The sequence below is a fragment of the Eutrigla gurnardus genome, assembly GCF_963514095.1.
Source record: "Eutrigla gurnardus genome assembly, chromosome: 20".
Taxonomy (NCBI): domain Eukaryota; kingdom Metazoa; phylum Chordata; class Actinopteri; order Perciformes; family Triglidae; genus Eutrigla; species Eutrigla gurnardus.
The window spans coordinates 22,897,145-22,920,026 of NC_139931.1; the positions used below are offsets into that span (position 1 = coordinate 22,897,145).

At 40.7% G+C, this 22,882-nt stretch overlaps 1 protein-coding gene across 1 annotated transcript in view; it reads left to right on the forward strand.

Annotated features, from left to right (window-relative positions):
* LOC311030460 (uncharacterized protein) overlaps positions 1 to 22,882 on the forward strand; it is a 110,883-nt gene that overhangs the window by 18,989 nt on the left and 69,012 nt on the right. The window contains exon 2 of the mRNA XM_084036216.1: positions 6,456 to 7,928. Within this exon, the coding sequence (XP_083892342.1) occupies positions 6,456 to 7,928 (1,473 nt within the window). The remainder of the gene's footprint in view (positions 1 to 6,455; positions 7,929 to 22,882) is intronic.

The following is a 22,882-nucleotide window of genomic DNA, read 5'->3' on the forward strand; positions in this document are numbered from 1 at the left end:
GGAATGAGTGAGTTACGCAGTGGGTTTAAAACATTGTTTTTGCCCACTTCATGTTGACTTTAGGCAGTGGGTCCAAGAGGATTTTTGTACATCTCCACATAGTCTATTTAGCAAAAAAAATGTCATGCACGTACGCCCAACCTAAAGGGCGGGCTGTTACTCAGAAAATGGCATAAAATCAGTCACATTTCATGTTGCCATTAGGTGGCGCTCTGATTGTGAGTCAATATTGCAGTGCAGATACGCTCAGGGTGGGACTCTTATCAAACTTGAGAAGTTTGAACCAGTTCAGACAATGGACACTGAAGTTATAACAGTTTAGAGTATTGTGGCAAAGCATGAAATTCGTCTGTGTTCGTGGCACTCTCCTGGCCACGCCATTTGACCTATGTAAGACCTTTTGATGATTTTTCATCGTCGAGGACACTAGAACAGGCTCGCAAAGTTTGGTAGGGATCGGATCAATGCTGTAGGAGCAGGTCGTTGGAATACACTGCATGAAAAAGGCGAAGAATTCGGTTAAATTTGACATAAAATGCAAAATAGCTGACTTCCTGTACATTTTTCGGGCATGGGTCCCGGGGTTTTTTGTACATCTCTACATGTTCTATGTACCTACAAAGTTTCATGCATGTACGTCAAAGTTAAAGGTGTTCAATCTCTTATAAGGAGCAGTAAAAGTGTAAAAACATGATATTTCCAGGTACCATCAGGTGGCGCTCTGACCTCAGGTCAATATTGCAGTGCAGATATGTTCAGGGTGGGACTCTTATCAAACTTGAGAAGTTTGAACCAGATCAGACAATGGACACTGAAGTTATAACAGTTTAGAGTTTTGTGAAGCATGACATTCGTCCGCACTCGTGGCGCCGTCCTGGCCACGCCCTTTGACTTATGTAAGACCTTTTGATGATTTTTAATTATTGCGGCTTCTAAAACAGTCTCACAAAGTTTGGTAGGAATCAGATCAACGGTCTAGGAGGAGTTTGTTAAAATACTGCATACAAACGGCGAAAAATCGGTTAAAATTTCACATTAAATTAAAAATGGCTGACTTCCTGTACATTATAGAGCATGGGTCCAAGAGGCTTTTTTGTACATCTCTACATGATCTACGTACCTACAAAGTTTCATGTGGGTACGTCAAAGCTAAAGGTGATCTTTCTCTTCAGAGGAGCGGTAAAAGTGTAAAAACATGATATTTCCAGGTACCATCAGGTGGCGCTCGGGCCCTAAAAACTGGCTCAGTCACATTAACGGTGGGTTGATCTTTGAAGCTGGGCTGATCTTTAAGGTGGACCAGCACTATTCTCCTTTCAGTGACAAGCTGCTCCTCTGAGTCTCTGAGCTTTTTTAGCTTTCATATTTATTTTAACTGTGTAACTGACAGCAGATTAAACAGTTAAGTATTAATATCTCTACTGCAAACTCTACTGTTTGTATCAAGAAAACACAAACTTGAAAAAAGTTATTATTAGAACTGTAATGGTATTAAGTAGCAGTACTCTACTTGTTGGGACCTAACCGTTAGGACTACACAATGCGGCCTACAAAGCCTACACAATGCGGCCAGGACAAAGGAACAAAGGAAATAAAAACTACAACCACCATTTTAGTGTCACCTCGCACCTGGTCGCGAGATGTGACGTCACACAACTGGTGCCCTATTGGCTGACAACTGCAGGGGACTCCAGGGGGTCCCTCGGACCAGCCGTGAGCTATAAATCCCGGCGCCACCAGAAGAACTTCCTCTCTCCATCGTAACTCGCGTTACACCAGGAGGTGAACATTACGTCTGTTTTCCTTTGTCCTAGGCCGCAGTCTTTCCCCCAAACTCGCTGGACGAGCAACAGACTGTTTTACCCCTCTTTTTCTCTACTCGTTTTATTTTTCTTTTGTTTATCATTTTGGATCCCGAGGAGACCACCGCGACAGCGCGACTCTCCCGTTCCCCGCGGTAAGAAGAAAAACTTTCTTCGTCCCAGCTGCCAGCAGAACGGATAACTCGACCCGTCTTTGTCTGAAATCAGCTGACTAAATCGCCGAGCCCCGCGATTGTTCCTCATTCCCTGCAGAAGGAAGAATAACTAGCGGTTTTCTTCAACCAATTGGATCCGGCGCTGAACGAGCGCCCACGAACTACCGTCCGTTGCTGGCGTCAAGGAACGCCATCACCGCACGGGACGAAACCCTCACATCGACGCATCTCACATCGACAAAAGTAAGAGGCTATTTGTCTGGGCAGAAGCAGAGATTCGATAGTGTAGGACATGCTTGTAATTCTTGTTAATGTGTTTTAAGTTCTGATCGCGGAATCCGTTTGTTCATGTGCTGCTGTATTCGAATGCTGATCGTGTACCCACGCAGCTGGGTTGATTTCTGTAACAGTGTTTTCGACTAACCTCCGCCATATTCGCGAGCTCAGGAAGCCTCTACTATCAGTTAAAAGACCGGTCTCGCGGAATAAACGCCAGTTCATTCACGCGCGCCCGTGTGATAGCGGCACGCCTTCTGAGCCTCAGAATATCGCTCGCGCATTCTCTCTCTCTTTGTTTGTGTCCCGCTAACACACACCTACACGCAGCACACACGTGTCCTAAGCCAGCTGTTCCCGGCGGACGCTAGGGACATAGCTACATCCTGTGGCTGCACTCGGCCATCTCTCCCCCTCTCTCTCCCTCTCTCGCTACGCCATCTGACGTCAGTGGCTCCGCCCCTGAACGCTGCGAGGAATAGCTCCACCTCTCTCTCTCTCTCTCTCTCTCTCGCTACCTTATCGGACGCCAGTGGCTCCGCCCCTGAACGCTGCGAGGAATAGCTCCATCTGGTGGCCGCACATAGCCATCTCTCCCTCTCGCTCTCTCTCGACACGCACGCACGCACACACATGCACACGCACGCACGCACACACATACGCACACACACACACTCCACGTGTGTCTCTCCCTTTGTTTAGCTTAGCTTTGTGTGTTAGGTAGTTAGGTAATAAGGCTTTGTTAATTGCAGTGTTATTGATTGTGATCATTATTACTGATTTTAATAAATCTTATTATATTATAACTAGCGGTCTCTTGTGCTTGTTGTGTATATGTCACTGGATAACAGCAGGTTGTGAAGGCTAGTGCTTGAATTTCACGCCCTTCTTAATTGTTAGATTGTTTTTATGCTTCCATGCCAATGATCACGATGATTGGCATGTGAGTATAAAACCTTTATATTGAGACTGAATACAGTTTTAGGTTATCTTTTCCCTGATCCCAGGGTGGTGCCCCGTTTATTCATGATTATATCATGATATTATATTAAATATAATTATTAATACCGATAATCATATTGATATTGATAGTTAACTGTTGATAACCAAATCTGCTCCTGCTACAACCCCAACACTGTATTGACATTTAAATATTTGTACTCAGTCTGAAAAAAAAAAGTGCTATCAGTGCAACTCTATAGAGGCTTCACATTCTGATGCATATGCACCTTCTGTCATTTATCTTTCCATTCCCACAACAATAAACAGAGCAAATGGGAATTTATCATATTTATGAATAGTGATTAATTGTGATTAATTCACAGCTACCTTGTGATTAATCTGATTTAAATGTTTAATCGATTGACAGCCCTAATATATAATATATATATATAGATATATATATAGATATATAGATAGATAGATAGATAGATAGATAGATAGATAGAGTAGGGATGCAACGGTTCTCAACGGTACACCATGCACGGTTCAATACGCACTTGTGAATTGAAGTATTTTCGGTTTTAAAATTTCATGTTTCCATTTTTGTATTTCTCTCTGAATTGGCTCTGTCGGAGCTTTAGAGGTGCACTTGAATGCAACATTTGTTCACGTGCTGTTGATGTGGAAACACCTCCGTGCTGAGTAAATATCAAATCACTATGTGCAGTTGGGACGTTTATTGCAAAATATTTGCAGCCCTTTTCTGTAGTTAGAGTAACAGGATTCCTGTTCCTGGCATCCTAACAGGAAGTAAGTAGTTAAGCCCACCTCCATTTGATTGGCTGCATGGGCCAAGTGTGACATTGGTGAGAATATTTGTCCTTTTATGCAGGTGTAAAAACCACTAGAACATGTTGACCTGCCCGGTGTGTGTATTAGGACCTGTAGGGTGTTTTCACACATCAGCTGTTTGGTTAACACACAATCAGGTTAGTGTGGTAAGTCCTGAATGGAAAGACCAAAAATGTGTATCACTGTATTTTTGATCCTTGAGGTTTTTCGGTATATCATAGTATTTTATTGATTCATATTTTCTGAATGAGTGGGCCCTAGGTTTATAGTGTAGCTTATATTGTAGGTTTCTAGGCTTATAGTGGCCTTTTCTACTGTCGGTGTCACCAACCTTTCTGAGGTTGACACCTAGGGCAGACAATCAACCAGCTTGTAAACTGGTCCTTTTGTAGTGAAGTGCAATTATTTTGATCCGTCAGATAGAGAACCAAATAGTTGTGCTCTCAAAATATTCTTAAATTACAGTCATTTTGCAGCCCTTAATTGTGAATAAATAAATAGTGTAAACTGGGAACAAAGAGGCACAAATATCCAAAGTATTCCAGGAAGCAGCTGTGGGTTTCCATTTGCCGACCATAATCATACAGCAATCCTCCTATGAGCCGCTCACACACTCTCCTCATGGTATGACATGTTGCATCGTGGGTTTCTGTAACTGGATGCCCCGACTCCGGCGTCAATCCACCTTTTGTTTGCAGCTTGCAGGAATTGCTGTCTGTGTGTGTGCAGTGGCATTGCCAGCCGGAATCCTGTACGCACTGTGCATACTTTTTTTGAAGGTGAAAAAAAAAAAAATCAGCGGGCTAGATATTTAAATTATGCAAATCAGCGGGTGACACAAAACAACGTCTGCTCAAGCAAGTCAGAGCTTTTCTTTCTCTCACACAGTGACCTGGAGAGACGCAGCCGCATTTGAGAGGACGATCGCGCATGTGTGCGCAATTGCGCATAGCGTGTGTTGGCCCCTCTCCACTACACAATACAGCTCGGCTCTAGTCTCGTCACCTCTCTGCTGCTGAGCACTGTGGGGCGAGCCGATGCATGTTTCTCTCCCCGGGCCGGGAGAGTTATCATACCGTGCATGTGTGTCCAAGCGTGTGTGCGTGCGTGGAGTGCTCACAAGCGTGCGCTTGTGTTAAGGGCGGGGATGGAGGGCACAAAAAAAAAATTTGCACCGGGGCCTATCACCATGATATACGCTACTGATTTCACTGATACTGAAAACAATAGATTTTGTCTTAAAAAAGTGTTTTTCTATTTGTTGTTGTATTTGCCGTTTCTGTGCGTACATTGAAATTGAATCCTGGCGGCGCCACTGTGTGTGTGTCTGTGTGTGTGTGTGTGTGTGTGTGTGTGTGTGTGTGTGTGTGCAAACTATTTATATACAAAGACAAGTGGCTAAGATCTTTGGAGACCCAGAAACCAAAATAAAGAGAGATTAAATATGATCTCCTGAGCAGAGACACGTTTTACTGTAGATCAGGGCTGTCAAACATCCAGTTGCGGTCCACAACTCAATGAACTGCAATTTTCTTTCTTTTTTTGTCATTGATTTTTTTATTACGAAAACAATACAGCATATACATACAATGAAATTACTTTGTCGTAACTACATTTTAACAATTTCTCCTGCCACCTGCCACCTCCCACCCTCTCCCTCCCGCCCTCTTCCCCATCTGCACCATCAATAATTATCATTTTAGACACAACCACACAGACAAACTGGGATCATTTATGAAGAAGGTCCGGACTGCAATTTTCTTAAATTTTTTTCAAGTTCAGTAAAGAGAGTTGCAATAATCTAAGCGGCTTGTAAAAAAAGTGTATCAGCAGTTCAGCATCGTTCTGAGTTAAAAATGGTTGAATTTGAACAATGCTCCTCAGATAAAATACAAATATGTTTTTGTAACTTTGTTAAAATGTCTCATACAATGAATGTCAGAGTCTAAAATAGCTCCAATTATAATTTGAATTTGCTTGGACTGGAAGCAAACACTGACTGCATTGTCCGCCTGTTTTCTTCTCATTTATTTAAAAAAAAAAAAAGATAACTCATCTAAATGTTAATGTAAGTTAAACAGCACATTCAAAGGACTGTCGTTGTCTGGTGAAACCGACATAGTTGTATGTCGTTGGCATAACAGTGATATGTGACATTGTTGTGACTAGTGATTTTGTTGCTCAGAGGCAGTGTGTCTTAAGGAAATGAGAAAAGGGCCTAAAATGCTTCCTCTGGGAACATTCAATGTCAAATGTCTGTTAGGAATATACTGAACAAACGCTCTTCTATTTCAACAGGTGGACAGTGTGAGTCTGTGTTTAGGCACACCAAGACATGCTGGTTAGATATTCCTTAGAACTGAGACATGTTAACAACAACTCATATGCCTTTTTTTGCCACCTACAGCGCTGAAGAGATCCTTTGACATTGAAGATGTAGATGACATCCCATCCTTCTCCTCAACTTCACCCAACTCCACTCCTGTTTCTCCCTCATCCTCCCATTTCTTCCTCCACCACAACAAAGCTGTGGAGGGGCGGGGAGGAATCAGCCAGTCCCCTTCATTAGCCTACAACAACAACAACAACAGCCTGGTCTCCACAGCCCACCACCCCCGCATCAGCCTCAGTCCGAGCCCGGTCCTCAAGTCCCGTGGTGTGGTCAGCAGTCTGTCCTTCAACCGAGGAACCATGAGCAAGACAGCCATCCACAACAACGGCTCCTCCGTGACCAGAGCTGCATCCTTCCAGAGCAGGTTGAACCCCAATGGCTACTCCATGTTGTATGGGCCCGGCAGTGACAGCGACAGCCTTCACAGTTCCACATCCAGCCTGGAGTACTCTGGAAGTACCAAGCTGTGCTCGTATCTCAGTCCTCCACCACAAGGAGAGTACCACCCAACCCAGACCCAGCTCCCACAACAGCACAGAGAGGGAAGCATTCCCAACCTGAAGAAGTTTTCCTCCCATGGCAGTGTTTTCCACTCCGAGATGGACCAGGGGTCAGGGGTGATGCTGGGTGTTCCAGAGCCTCGGGGGGTGAACCATGGCTCCATGCCGAGTCTGGACCTCCGGATTCAAGATGGGGGAGGAGGAATGGTGAGTATCCCAAGAGGTGGAGGTGGAGGCAGGATGTCGCCAGGGTTGAGGTGTGCCAATGCCAACTGGAATGGTCATCCTCAAAATCCCAGTTCTTTTGGTGTGGAGGGCTACTCTGGCCCCCAAAACCACTACCAGCAGCAGGGGCCCCAGGTCCTAAAGGCTACCCAGCCCAAGGCCAAAGAGAGTTCACGCCTCAACAAGTTCCCCTTGGATCTGGACAGCTTGGTAAGCAGCATATCACCTACATCTCCCACCAAGGCTCATGGAGGATCCAAGAGCCCCAATCCTCCCAGGCCTCCACCAAGTAGCACAGGAGTTGGTCCAGCCTCAACCCCAGACAGCCCTTCAGCCTCTCTTAGCAGCCTGGATAGTTCTTCTGACACCCCACCACTCTCTCTCCACCATCCCTTCCTGCCTTCCTTCCCTCATCAAGTAACTCCTTTGCAGGGGTCCATCCCTGTCCCAGAGATGAGTTGCTTGCTTTCTGCAGACCAGAGCTCCCAGTTGGAGGTTCTCTCAGGGCCCCAAGTTGTCCAGGAGGTCCCCAGGCTGCTTGTTCCTTCAAGCCCCTCCAACTCCAGAGCCAATCCGGGTGCTCGGGATGGCCCAGGTGATGCCAGAGACAGTGTTGACTCAATCTTACAAAGGATTGCTTCCTTCTCCCAACATGTTGCCACTGATACCAGCCCAGCAGCTGGGACCCAGACCCCTACAGTCCAAAGCACTGGTGACTTGTTTTCTGAAACCACATGGAAACAGGGGACAAACAAACCGAAAGGTAAGATGTTTTTTTAAAGAGCTTATACAATACTTTGCTGTCATTTAAAACCATAAATAATTGCATGTAATTGTCTGTGCTGTGAGGCTCACAAGAAAACCAGTGTGTGGCTACCTGCATCTTTGTCCTCATGTGTCTTTGGCGTGTCTTCTGTATTTGCATGTTACAAACCTTGCAACATGCACCATCTTTCTATTTTATAACCACTTTTAAACCACTCTCAACCTGGTGTTTACGTTTTTAACGTTAATGTCAGTCTTTTTTAGTTTGTCTGTTGAGGCTTTTAGTCTTTTTAAGATTTCAAACCGTCTGTAAGGTTTCAACATGTTGACACAGTTTTGAACTTTAGCATGTTTCATCGCTTAGAGATTTTGTGTTCAACTTTTGAAGTATTTAGTTTTTTAAAAAGTTTTTTTAAACCATTGTTTAACCAGATTAGTGCCATGTGAATATGTACACTTGTCTGTTCATTATTGGCAGTAAAAAAACATGTGTTTACACGCTGTTACAGGTTCTAGGTTACTGGCTTTCTACTCTCTCTCTACAATGTCATGTTCATACACCGATGATCTAAAACATTCGGTGTAAAATATTACTCCTTTATCTGGGAGAATAATATTCTGCCACGTTCCCACAAGTGAACTACCCTCTCAATTATGAGGGAAACATACTTATAGTATAAGAAAGCTCTTCATAGAAAACATCCATTTGTCTCCACATGGAGGTTCACTGTGTGTGTGTGTGTGTGATTGTATGTGTGTGTGTGCATACGTGCGTGTGTGTCTGTTGAAACCCTACCATATATAACACATTAACCATTAGGTTAGAAAACAAATCATGTATGTCTGATTCTTGTTTTATAAGATATGAGGTATACATATACACACATACATATATATAGTTCATGTATTTGGGCTGTGGCTGCTGGCTTTGTGTGATCTGCATCAAAGGACCCGACTCACATTTCCACCCTCCACATACATGCACATCATTGCTTTCACATTGTCAATAACAGGCTAATGTGCACTAATGTGGGCGTTCACCGTGGAATGATTGTTTGGTTCTCTCAGAACATGTGGGGCCCGGGGCCTTTTCCTGCCCTCTGCTCTCAGACGTATAAGAAAGAAAAGAAGAAAACCCCATAAAACTGTTCTTTAGTAGAAAATAATTTTCAGTTATACAATATAAATGGATACAATAAAATCACTTTTTACATATTTAGAGTAATACACTTCCCATTATAAATTCACAAATTAAGTAGTTATGAAAGTGCAGGTCTACCTGCAGTTTCCTGTAAAAGAGTTTATCTCATTTATAAAAACCCACAAAATATGTACGTAATACAATCAATTACCTTCCGAAACAATATTAATATCACCTTAAATAATGCTTAATTACCAGTGTGGTAAACTTTCAACTTTATTAGTGCAAATATCTCTAAATATATAGACATCTCCTCTTCTCCTCCTTATTGCTATATTACTATATTGCTATATTATTATATTGCTACATTACTATTTTGCTATATTGCTACATTTCTTTATTGCTATATATTACGGTATTACGTTACTATATTGCTATATTACTATATTGCTATTTATACTATATAACTTTATTATTATATTGCTATATTTATTGCATAACTTCCAGAAATAAACGTGAAATGATCTAGTTTCTGTGATCCTCCACATTTATGCTGCTGATTTCATCACTTGTCGTGACTGAATGAACGTTATTAATAACTGAAGATAAACTGCATGCTCATTCTTTTAGAATGAAACGTAGGTCAGGAACACAAAGAAACACCTGCACTAACTTACTGTAACATAAGTGTTGTCTAACTGCAATGCTAATCTTACGCTATTATCTCACCATAAACTTGCTATATGAAATAAACTTGCCATATATATATATATATATATATATTAGGGGTGGAACGGTTCACAAAATCCACAGTTCGGTTCGGTTCACGGTTTCGTGGTCACGGTTTTCGGTTCGGTTCGGTATATGTTGATTATTAGGAAAATCTATTATGTCTTGTATAGTCAAGTTAAAACTGAAAGAATGAAGCAGTCTGACATTTGATACATCATTGTGACAGTCTTAGGTTGAGATTCTGGCACTGCAAGAGAGGAGACATTGCTAGTTCCAACATGTGCTTCATTTATTTAGTAAACAGAACTCAAAACTCAAAACTTTCTCTTGAACTGAAAGTGCAGTGTTTGAAAAACAATCATAGAAAAATAAGGCTGGATTTCTTACAAACTTAAAGTGCCACTGTGTTATCTCAAATAACAAAATAAATAATCCAGTAAATAATCATCAATATAAAATAAAGCATGAACCAAACTAACACATACTGCACTGCTTAAACAACAAGGCTCTACTCATTGTATTCTCATGTTCTTCTGCAAGAAGATCAGTTTGTCCACATTCTCTGCCAAAAGACGAGATCTACTTGCAGTGACAATGTCTCCTGCTGTAGAGAAAACTCTCTCACTTGGTACAGATGTACCTGGGACTGCAAGGTAACGTCGAGCCAATTTAGCAATATGAGGGTACTTGTGCTCGTTGCTTCTCCACCATGCAAGTGGATTTTCATCCACAGGAATGCATCCTGTGAGCCTGTATGCCATGACCTCCTCCTCAGTGATCTGGGACAAAGTCTTGGTGGTTCCCTTCTCTGATGTAAAGAGCTCTCCAAAAAGCTCTGCCATGACAGATTTTTTCTGAGGAGGAGATTCTTTTGATGCCTCTGGCTCTCCAGCTGAGGATGAACTGGCCACCTGGGCTTCTCTGGGTTGAACCTGCATGATAAAATGACAAATAGTATGGTAGTTTTAAAAATATTGATAAAAACAAACACTCTCATAGCAGCAAAGACACTAAAACTATATGCTCTACTGTACACTGAGAAAATACAATAAATGCAAAGGCTCAAGTATTCTGTTTAGTTTTAAAAAAAAGAGAGAAATTGTAATTATGATAAAAACACAACATTTAGTACTAATTACAGAATAAAAAACAATACCTGCTCTTCAATTTCCATGATCTCTCTGGTGAGAACACTGTAGATTTTCTGAATAGAGTCTTCTTCCAAGTAGGGCAGGGACTTAAATCTTGGATCCAGGGCTGTGCTTCTGTGCAGATAGTCCTGAAGATCAGGGTCCCCGTATCTGTCTTTCAGGTTTTTAGTGATGGCTGCCTTAGCATCTTTGATGGTGGCGCTGTCCTCTTCACTGGGTGTCATGGATTTCAGTATCATCTTCTGCAGAGGGATGATCATGGACACTGAAGGGGATGTTTCTGTGCTCATGAGTGTTGTTACATTCTTCAGAGGTTTGAGAATCTTGGTTAGGTCCTCTGCCAGTTTTACCTCACTGTCAGTCAAAACAGCAATATCTTTGACACTTTTCCTAACATCTTTGTCCATCAGAGCAGAATAGATGGAAGCTTGCTGCTCCAAATAACGCTCCAGCATGTCATATGTTGTGTTCCAACGAGTTGGGACATCATGAATTAGTTTGTGAACTGGCAATTGCAGCATCTCCTGTTTAGTTTTTAAGGCGTGGGTGGCTGTTGTGCTCCGATGGAAAAATGCCACCACTTTCCTCATCTTCCCCAGGAGCCGGGATACCTGATTTATTGAGACTGCATTCTTGGCTGCAAGATTAACAGTATGTGCAAAGCAGCCAATTTGTGGCCCCAGTCCAGCTGTTGCATTGACTGCATTCACCATATTTTTTGCATTGTCTGTAGTAACAGGGATTGTGCTGCTGCCCCTCTGCAACTTCCATTCTGTCACTGCTTCTGTCAGTGCTTCAGAGAGATGCTCGCTAGTATGGCTCTCATAAAGGGGGCGCGTCTGTAAAACGGAGCTTTTCATCTCCCATTCTGAGGTAATGTAATGGACAGTCACAGTCAGGAAACTTTCAGTAGCCCTGGAGGTCCATCCATCACTAGTTAGCGCTACTGATGCTGTGTCAGACAACTCTTTAACAATTTCTTGTCGGGTCTCTTCATAAAGTGCGGGTATTACCGTGTTGCTGAAGTGTTTGCGGGAGGGGATTTTATATCGTGGCTCCAGTGCTTTAATCATGTGACGGAATCCCGCACCCTCCACCACGGAATAAGGCTGCATATCTTTGGCGATGAAATATGCCACTCCTTTAGTTATGCATTTCGCCCTGTCTGACTCGTCACCGTATGCCTGTTTAAAAGCTGCGGGGAGTAGAAGTTGTCCTTTCGCCTCTGCCCCTTTCCCCCTTGCACTGCCAATTTTCTCACTGGGATGATGTCTCCGCAGGTGAGCCGACATGTTGCTTGTGTTGCTATTAGCATACACAACACGCGTTGCACAATGTTTGCAAACGGTGGCACTTTTGTCGACAATTTTCTTGCCGCCGTCATCGTAGGTCACTCTGAAAGCAAAATGCTCCCATACAGCAGACCTATAATGTGCTGCTGGCGCGTCTTCCAGCTCCTGTCCTTTCCCACTCGCCATCCCCACACAACTCTCCACAACTAATTTTCATCTGCTGCCGCTTAGGTTGCTTTGCTACTTCTTCTTGTTTACTACTGGCGGTTGACTTTAGGCGCAGTACCGCCACCTTCTGTTCTGGAGTGTACACGCTTCGCCTATGAGAAAAAGGAGCAGTGCATGAACCGAACGGAACACACGCGAATTGAACCGAGACAGTCGAACCGAACGGTTCGGAGTGTTTTCATAAACCGTTCCATCCCTAATATATATATATATATATATATATATATATATATATATATATAACAGCTTGATGAAAGGATTCCCGAGAGATCAGCTTATATGTTTCAGAATGACGGGGGTTCAATGCCGGAGCGCTCCATGACACTCTCCACCTCTGTGCCTGGGTCGACTATCCGTGGTGGTTGTTGTTTTGTTTAAACCCGTGACAGGAAACGGAAGGAAACCAGTGTGTTGTGAAGCAGCCAATGACACGGCTTCATCAGGCAACCTCCTCTCTGCCTTTTGTTGCTCTTCAGCTTGTTTCCACTCGCTCAGATTGGAACCCCACTTCCTGTTTGGTTCAAGGCCCCCCAATGTGTTTCCTGCAACAACGAAGATTAGATCACACACACACATACACACACGCACACGCATATACACACACACATATACACAAACATGCACACACACATTCATACACAAGCGCACACACACACACATTAGGGATGTCCCAAAATCCAAATATCGGATCAGCCGCCGATATTAGCAAAAAAATGCATATCAATATCGTATCGGCCTGCATGCGTTTTCCAGCACACCTAGCGCACACCTAGCGACCTGTCCAGCATCCCCTAAACAACAACAAGATGGACTTGTTTGTGCATGTCCCACTAAGAATTTAAAGTTATCGATAAAAATGTCAGCTGTTAGGGATTATTTTACCCTAAAAGACGAAAAAGACGAAGAGGCGAGTGCAATACTTGCCACAATAAAGTCAAGCGTGGTGGTGTGGTAATTTGACTATTTTCTACTCAGGTTTTGTGTGTGTTGCTTTTATATATAATTTTATATAGTTTACAATATTGTTTACACTGATGGCTTTTTTAAGCCTTGGTTTACACTCTTGAGCAGAGCACTGATGCCAATTCAGTTTGTGTGTGGTTAAAGTGATGGTTCGCGAGAGTATGAAAAGTTTTCGCTTAATTTTTTTTTATAAATGCTTATATTATCAGGTCGACAAGTGTTGACATGATAATACAAGCATTTATAAAAAAATCGGCGAAACTTTTTCATACGCTGGCGTGAAACTCGCGTCACGGAAACAGCTGGGTATACGCCGACTGCCATTAAACACCAACGAAGAAGAAGCTGTGTAAACACGGACGTGCCGTCTACGCATACAGCGTAGCTTTAGCAGTAGAAGCTATCAGGCAAGTGTTCTTTTTAAATAAACTCCTGATGTACAAACAACGTTTTGTGAGTACAGACCCTATGTGTACTACTGCAGAAGTTTGGTAACATTCCATGCATTATTAGTAGGGAAATTTACGAGATATACTGTATGTACTATCGCGCTATTACGAAGCCGTTCGGCTGATCGCCCTATCTTGACCACTACTGACCATCGCTAAAAATGCTTCCGAGGGGGTGTTTGGCTGGATGTCTTGGTGGAAATTACCTAGGGTCCATTTCACTCCGAACCATCACTTTAATTGACAATTTATTTTCTACTCAGGTTTTCTGTGTGTTTTGCTTTTTTTATACAGTTTACAATATTTGCACTGATGGCTTTTTAAGCCTTGGTTTACACTCTTGTTGTTCAAGAGCAGAGCACTGATGCCAATTCATATGAGGGGCCGTATAAGACATTATTCATTCTGATACTCTCACATACATACATTCTCCTTTCACATACATATATTTTCACTCTCACATACATACATTCTCCTTTCACATACACATATTTTCACTCTCACATACATACATTCTCCTTTCACATACATATATTTTCACTCTCACATACATACATTCTCCTTTCACATACATATATTTTCACTCTCACTTACATACATTCTCCTTTCACAGACATATATATTTTCACTCTCACATACATACATTCTCCTTTCACAGACATATATTTTCACTCTCATACATACATTCTCCTTTCACAGACACATATATTTTCACTCTCACTTACATACATTCTCCTTTCACAGACATATATATTTTCACTCTCACTTACATACATTCTCCTTTCACATACACATATATTTTTACTCTCACTTACATACATTCTCCTTTCACATACACATATATTTTTACTCTCACTTACATACATTCTCCTTTAACAGACATATATTTTCACTCTCACTTACATACATTCTCCTTTCACATACACATATATTTTTACTCTCACTTACATACATTCTCCTTTCACATACACATATATTTTTACTCTCACTTACATACATTCTCCTTTAACAGACATATATTTTCACTCTCACTTACATACATTCTCCTTTCACATACACATATATTTTTACTCTCACATACATACATTCTCCTTTCACAGACATATATTTTCTCTTACATATACATACCATTCTCACATGTATAAACATTCACCATTTGCTCACATACATATATTATAAACATACACATATATATATTGATGCTCAAATTTTGTGGTATCCATTACTTTCACTGGCACAGGAAGTTCCTCCTTAAACAGGAAGTCACTCTCAAACCAGGAAATACATGTGCAAGACTTGTTAAGTCTGGGTCCTAACCTGGAATTGAAAAGCCAACCTACACAATGAAGCTATTCAAAGTCATCCTGTTTTCTTTTCAAGTGCAGTTTCTCATTTTGGGAGTAAGTAGCAATGAAAATGACATTAGACATTTTTTTAACAAATGTCTTGGAATGTGTCGAAAATATCCAAAGAGGAGCTGCAGATTTATTTTTTCTTGAGAGGCTGTATGGAGAACTTCGTGATCATGTGCAAACCTTATCTGGATTTATATCCATCTCGAGAAATAGAGAAACAATCAATACATTAGAGTCTTTACATGGATATCTTCATTTTTTGGTGACTGCTTATGAAAGCAGGCAAAGAACCATGTCTGAGAACAGGTATACCCTTTTGCCTCCACCTGTGATGACTGGACATAGAGGCAGGCCTCAATACAGGATTTCACAAGATCAAATCACTCATCTCGTATCCCTTGGAATGAACTGGCAAAGCATTGCAACATGCTTAGGAGTAAGCTGTCGGACTCTCTACAGGCATAGACAGCAGCTTGGTGTTCAGCCACTGACATATGCAACACTGTCAAATGACAACCTGAACAGAGTTGTCGCTGAAATTCTTCAGTCAACCACAAATGCAGGTGAACGATATGTTCACGGGAGCTTGAGGTCACGTGGGTTACGCATTCAAAGGTCGCGTGTGAGACAGAGTCTGCAAGAAATTGATCCCATTGGACGATCCTTCAGAAGACGCCATGCAATACGCCGACGAATTTACAGTGTTCCAACCCCCAATCAATTATGGTGAGTTAATTCCTAACAGAAAAAAAAAAGGGGAAATCAAGTAGCACAAAGTGAGTCACCCAGGATTCAGATAATTCAGGAAAATTTAAATAATCCCTCTGGGGAAAATATACTGGAAATTAGATTTTGCATCTCCAAATCTATATTTAGTATATATTTTGATCACTGTAAATCATTCTGCAAAAGTTATTTATATAATTGTATTAATTCTATGTGGTTTATAACCTCAGTCTGTGATAAGGTTTTGGAGAAAAAACTGGGCTTGGATGTTTAGTACAAATTTCAACCCAACCCTGTGAAAAGCAAGCAATTGATGAGCTTAGAATACACATACAACAATGATTAAATTTATCTCCAAGAGCCACACTTTACAAAGTCATAACTTAGAATTTGGAGTAGGGATTCTGGTAGGTCAATAGATTCTTCTTGAGTAAATAATATATATATTACCCATGGTGTGACAATCGTACAGAATGACTGCTAATTTGACTCAGAATCTAAAGCAAAAAAATATTCTTTTATTTTTGGTAATCAAATTTTTGATGCATAACCTTGGCCTTGTTATAGGCCTACTTCTTTCCCACACAATCTGCTCCAATATATTTTTCCCCCATTTTCTTAGGCACATAGACGGAAACCACAAACTTGTGAGATGGAGGATGGTGTTCCACGGCTGTGTTGATGGTTTCAGTCGAACCATCATTTATCTTGCTTGTCTAGACAACAACAGAGCCTCTAGTGTTTTGTCACTATTCATTACTGGTGTTCAGAACTTTGGATTACCGTCCAGGGTGAGATGTGACCATGGAATGGAAAACACTGGTGTTGCCCGTTTCATGCTATACAGGAGAGGGTTAAATAGGCATAGTGTTATCACAGGCAGATCAGTCCATAACCAAAGAATTGAGAGATTATGGGCAGAGCTAAATCGAGTCGTGTCATTTCATTTTGCTAATCTTTTCAACTTTATGGAACAGAACAATGTATTAGATTCACTTAATGAACTCCATTTATTTTGTCTTCATTATATTTATTTGCCACGAATTCAAAGGGCTGCAACTGAATTTCATAACCAGTGGAATAACCATGGTCTCTCAACACAAGGGGGGCAAACTCCTCTTCAGCTGTGGCAAAGGGGCATAGTCAATAATGTTGGAATGCATAACCCTAGTATGAATGGTGTTTGTGACATAGACAGTGACTTTGCCATTGATGATGACGGACCACTCTTACAGTTACAGACAAACAATATTGTTGTTGTTCCATCCATGAACATTACTATCAGTGACACAACAAGGGAGGCACTTCAGCAGACATTTGATCCATTTGAAGATGATGGAAATCATGGTATATATTTGTTTTGCAACCTTGTGCATTTTCTTGAGAGCAATGCCTAAAATTATAACCATAATGAGTTCTTGAAAATAAACAAACCCCCTCCAAGCGGCTATACTGCCTAAGTTGACAAATCAACAAAAACTGCAATCACTGCCTAAGTGACAGTAGCCTACAGTACTACACTTAAGATATTGTTATAGTTTAAGTTTATGATTGCAGTCTTTTACGTTTTACAGCCATGTGTAATTATATGTTCAAAAAATTGTTACATAAAACAATATTTTTTTCATGCTTTTGGCTCTGGAGAATTCAATAAATTGACATAAAATCTTACTTGTTTTGACATATGTCCTTTGTTGATCAGGACCTCAAAATCTAAGTAACATTAATACAGTATCATTTTCTCTGAATCTGAAGAAATGGAAATCAAGAGAAGCAACACACGACAGAGCAGAAGATGACAAAGGCAGAAATGTTGCATTACACATACATCAACCAACTGATGAAATACTTTTTAAAACAGTGTATCAGGATTTTATCAGTCAAAGAACAAGACTAACGATAATCTAAGTACAAGTGCAGAGCATCACTATGTCCAACAGATTAAATCATCTATTAAAATACACAATATTTAACAACTAAACTTGCCTTTATTTATGTACAAATATGCTAAAAGTGATCACCTCTACTTCCATAATACACCAAAGAGTCAAAGGTTTAGATAATTCCTCAAGGCAAGACAAGTGTGTAGATCAGTTTAAGAAAGCGATCCCTTACCCAGTGCACCTTACCAATATTTAATGTTATTAGGCATTATTTCAGGTGATTCAGTGTGTCACTTTTAGCATGCTTGTACTCCAACACTTATGAGTAAGATTTGGTGAACTCTTAAAGCTCAAAAATACTTGGAGCAACCCCGGGTTTGTCTGAATGGTCCATGCAAATAATGTCGAAAAAATGAATGCACTCATTTACATAAGCACAGATGATAAAAGCAGACAATTCGCAACTCATCTTTAACACAAGCTGGGCACTTACATTATCAATTAAATGCATCTATGAATGATCAATTCAAACGAGCAGTTCTAAGATTATTGGCAAGATCATCCTGGCTGCAAAACAGAGCCAAAATTTAAGATTTAGGATTCTGCACTAAAGATTGTTTTACATTCATTGAACACTCTGAAAATCTGAAATGTACTTGAAAATGTTAGATAAAGATGCAACAAACGTATTTTGGACACAGAAAACACCAAAATTGTGGAATGCTGGACACAGTATCTGTGTGCGAACTAGACCTTAAAACAGAATCCTGAGAAGGAGGCCTGTCTGCATGCAAATTAAGCAATGCCAAAACCATGGGTATTGCCCAATGCAAAGTCCATGTTTTCCTGAAAGTCTCTGTATGAAGTGTGCAGTGGTAACTTCAGACAATTGATGCATGTGTTTGCAATGGGTAGTTTAGAGGTGGTTCCTGCATCATGCTCTTGGTGAAGAAATCCAATTGAAGGTTGCGGAGAGAAGCCAATTGGTGGAACAATATTGGCTCCTGTGGCAAAGGCAAGAATTGTTCCTAGCTTCTGTGTTCCTTCTTGATCTAGATTGAAAAACAACAATACATCAGATATTAAATTTAAAACACTACACACCTCAGTACTCTAAACTGATAGACAATGGTAAGATACAGTGCAATATCAATTTCACGTGAGTAGATATTTCAGTTCATACAAGAAACATTTAATTAACCTTCCGCATCTGTAAGGTAGTCTCTCCAGAAAGGAACAACGATTTCTTCAGAATGCCTTTTATTGCTGCCAGCTGGAGAAAGGCGGATGGTGAAGAGGCTGTCAACCAGGTCAGCTGTGAGGGTTGTAGGAGACCAACATAGAAGGGGGCGAAAACTCTCCGGATGTGCTTGGATTTTGTCAAGCACACCAAGTGTTCTCAGTCCATCCCTAAATCTGAGTAAAAATCAACAGTTACTTTCTTTTCTTTTTGAAAAGTTTATATTTACATATTCATATGTAGGCAATGAATGAATCAAAGAAAAAATAGAATTACAAATAAAATAATTTAAATCCAGTGTAGTTCTTCAAGAGTATCCCCTCCTGTTAGTCCAATTTGCATTTGCATTTGCCAATTTGGTCAATTTCTGTGTGCTTAGATTGAACATTTTAAACCTTTAAATTATATTTTTCCATATCTGCACTAATCCGAGTAAAAAATATACAGTATATAGTTCCACAAAATTTCCAAACTGAATTTAAAGTTTAAGAAGGACAGATTACAGAGGTCATTATTCTTACAGTACTCAATTCAAATGTGATATATCATACCAAAATTGGCTTTGATGGTCTGAGGTATAGGGCTTTCGATTTGTATATTTTGTGTAAGAGACTTGCATCCAGTTCCTGTCCAGTACGCAGTTTGGGAGAAATCAATCTGTTGCCACATGCCATCAGAAACTCAAGGCTGAAAAACAAGTGAGTTAAAAAAGGGTTTATTTATAAAAAATGTACACACACTGGAAGTGATGATTAGATGTGATATAAGCCAATAAACTAAAAGGTGCTTACCTCACATCAGCAGACAGTTTTTCTCCAAAAACTTCCCTTATTTGTTCAGTAACAGTCTTCTGGTCCCAAGATTTCTGGAATTCAAACCCATTCAATATATGTCCATGTTCATGTAACTGCTGTTTTGTGCGATGCTTGATGACGACACTGCTTGATGGCTCCGGAAGAAGGATGACATCTTTGTTGAAAGTATTATGATGGTGTATTTTGGCCCTACAAAACAAAGCAGACATCATAATTTATATTTATTCATATTTTTTTGCATACTGTGCTCATCAACCCATAAAACACAGCAAATAATAGATTATTGGATTTTTATTACTCACAAAACTACAACAGTTTTAAAGTTTGCGGTCATTCAACGATGTATGCCCTTCGAATTTCACTAAAAATGGTGAAGGCTACATTAAACCATCAGATTCACACACAGGTGAAATTTAAGAAAAATTTAAATATGTCTTAAAATATGTTTATTACATTTAAAAAAATAAATAAATGAATTACACATTATTTATTGAAATGTGTGCGCTTCATTTTTTTTATTATAATTTTCGATAATTTGACCAATTCAGATTTAAGGTTTTGGAGTAAAAAAAAATCGTTTTTGTGTAAACTAGACAATATTTTATTGACGGTCAAGTATGTCAGTTACGTGTGAGGGCTGGTGGGTAAGCTAACCGTCCTCCTGCTGCTTCTGCGGGTTAAACTAGTAAGAAGACTCGCTGATTAATGTCTGTCACATATCCAACCTAAAACTAACTTCACCGCGGTCCGCGTTCCTTCGCTTCATAATCACAGTGAGAAAGGGAATGTGTGGAGCCTTTTTATACGCCAGTACAGTGGGGGTATGAGATCTGACTCAATTGTCGGAGTCTCACGCTCAATGTGGGCGTTTGCAGCACTGACATGGAAGGTTCTATCTAAGCTAGCCAGCTGGGACAAAATGCGCGGTCACTTTCGAAAATCAAACCCGTTATACAAAGCACTGCAGCGCCAGAGAAATAGAGCTTGTTTATTCTTACCTTTTCCTCGGACGGGAGCCCCAATTGCCAAAATGTTGCTGAGTTTGATATCGCAAAGACTGCCGCGATCCTCCGGGTCGGCCTTGTGTCGGTTGAACCGCGTGGCGTGTAGCAGGGACTTGCGCGCTGCCGCCTGGTCTGAAAAGTTGTCTCATTTCACCTTCTGCCGTGCTGTGAACATCGTTAGGTGCAGATGAACATGCCCTCTGCCGCTCAATTGAAGAAACAGTATCAGGGGATGTTAAAATGTTTCTTAAAACTCCAATGGCTTGCTGCAAAGCCTGCGTTTCATCTCCGTCCATGCTGATGCGACGTGAATATGACTTGCTCCACTGTCAGCCAATCACAGCGCGTTAAATGATCTGCCATCCGTTTCTACTATACTCCTTCCGTTTCCACTATACTTTCTCTCATACACACATATATTATTCTCTCACAGACATACATTTTATTCACACATGCATACATTTTCTTCTTTCTAAGAGTGAAAATGTATGTATGTGAAAGGAGAATGTATGTATGTGAGAGTGAAAATATATATGTCTGTAATAGGAGAATGTATGTATGTGAGAGTGAAAATATATGTCTATGAAAGGAGAATGTATGTATGTGAGAGTGAAAATATATGTCTATGAAAGGAGAATGTATGTATGTGAGAGTGAAAATATATATGTCTGTAATAGGAGAATGTATGTATGTGAGAGTGAAAATATATATGTCTGTAATAGGAGAATGTATGTATGTGAGAGTGAAAATATATGTATGTGAAAGGAGAATGTATGTATGTGAGAGTGAAAATATGTGTATGTGAAAGGAGAATGTATGTATGTGAGAGTGAAAATGTATGTATGTGAAAGGAGAATGTATGTATGTGAGAGTGAAAATATATGTATGTGAAAGGAGAATGTATGTATGTGAGAGTGAAAATATATGTATGTGAAAGGAGAATGTATGTATGTGAGAGTATCAGAATGAATAATGTCTTATACGGCCCCTCATAAATTCAGTTTGTGTGGTTAATTGACTATTTATTATTTTGTCTATTTTGTGTTTATTTAACCCTGTTAAGAATAAACAGGTCTGCTTTTCATTACCAACCATTGTGGATTATTCAAACTGACCTAATTAAGTTGGCTAGTTGTTCTTAAGAGTAAAACCCTTTACAACATGAGTCTGACAACAAAATAAGTAAATATCTTTAATCTTTAATACATGCTTGGATTGGCCGGTATGGGTATCGGCCGATACTAAAAGCTACAATATGGGATCGGAAGTGGAAAAAGCTGGATCGGGACATCCCTAACACACATATACACAAACATGCACACACACACACACACAAACACAAGCGCACACACACACATATACACACGCGCACACACACATATACACACATGCATACACACGCACACCAAACATATACACACACATGCGCACACACGTACATACACACGCGCGCGCACACACACATATACACACACATGTACACACACATACACACATACATACACAAGCACACACACACATATATACACACACACATGCACACACACATACATATGCAAGTGCACACACACACACATATACACAAACATGCACACACACATACATACACAAGCGCACACACACCACACATACATACACGCACACGCACATCACACATACACACACACACACCACACAGCGATTAAGACCCTGCCAGGCCAACATGCAGGAGTCCTTCCAGCCGAACTGTTTAAGTCGGTTCAGTCAGAAGATCCTTGAAAGAACTCGCACACATTCATTCCTTCCTTCATGATAACTTCTGTGTGAGATAAGGGAAGAACAGAAAGAGAGCAGGAAGAGATGCCCAAGTAATGGTTTAAAGGTGTAAGACAGGATGAGGGGCTGAGGGCGCCGTGAGTCACAGCGACATCAGTCAGCAGGTCTCCAATACCAGCACACACACACCGACAATGCTGTGTGTGTGTTTGTGTGTG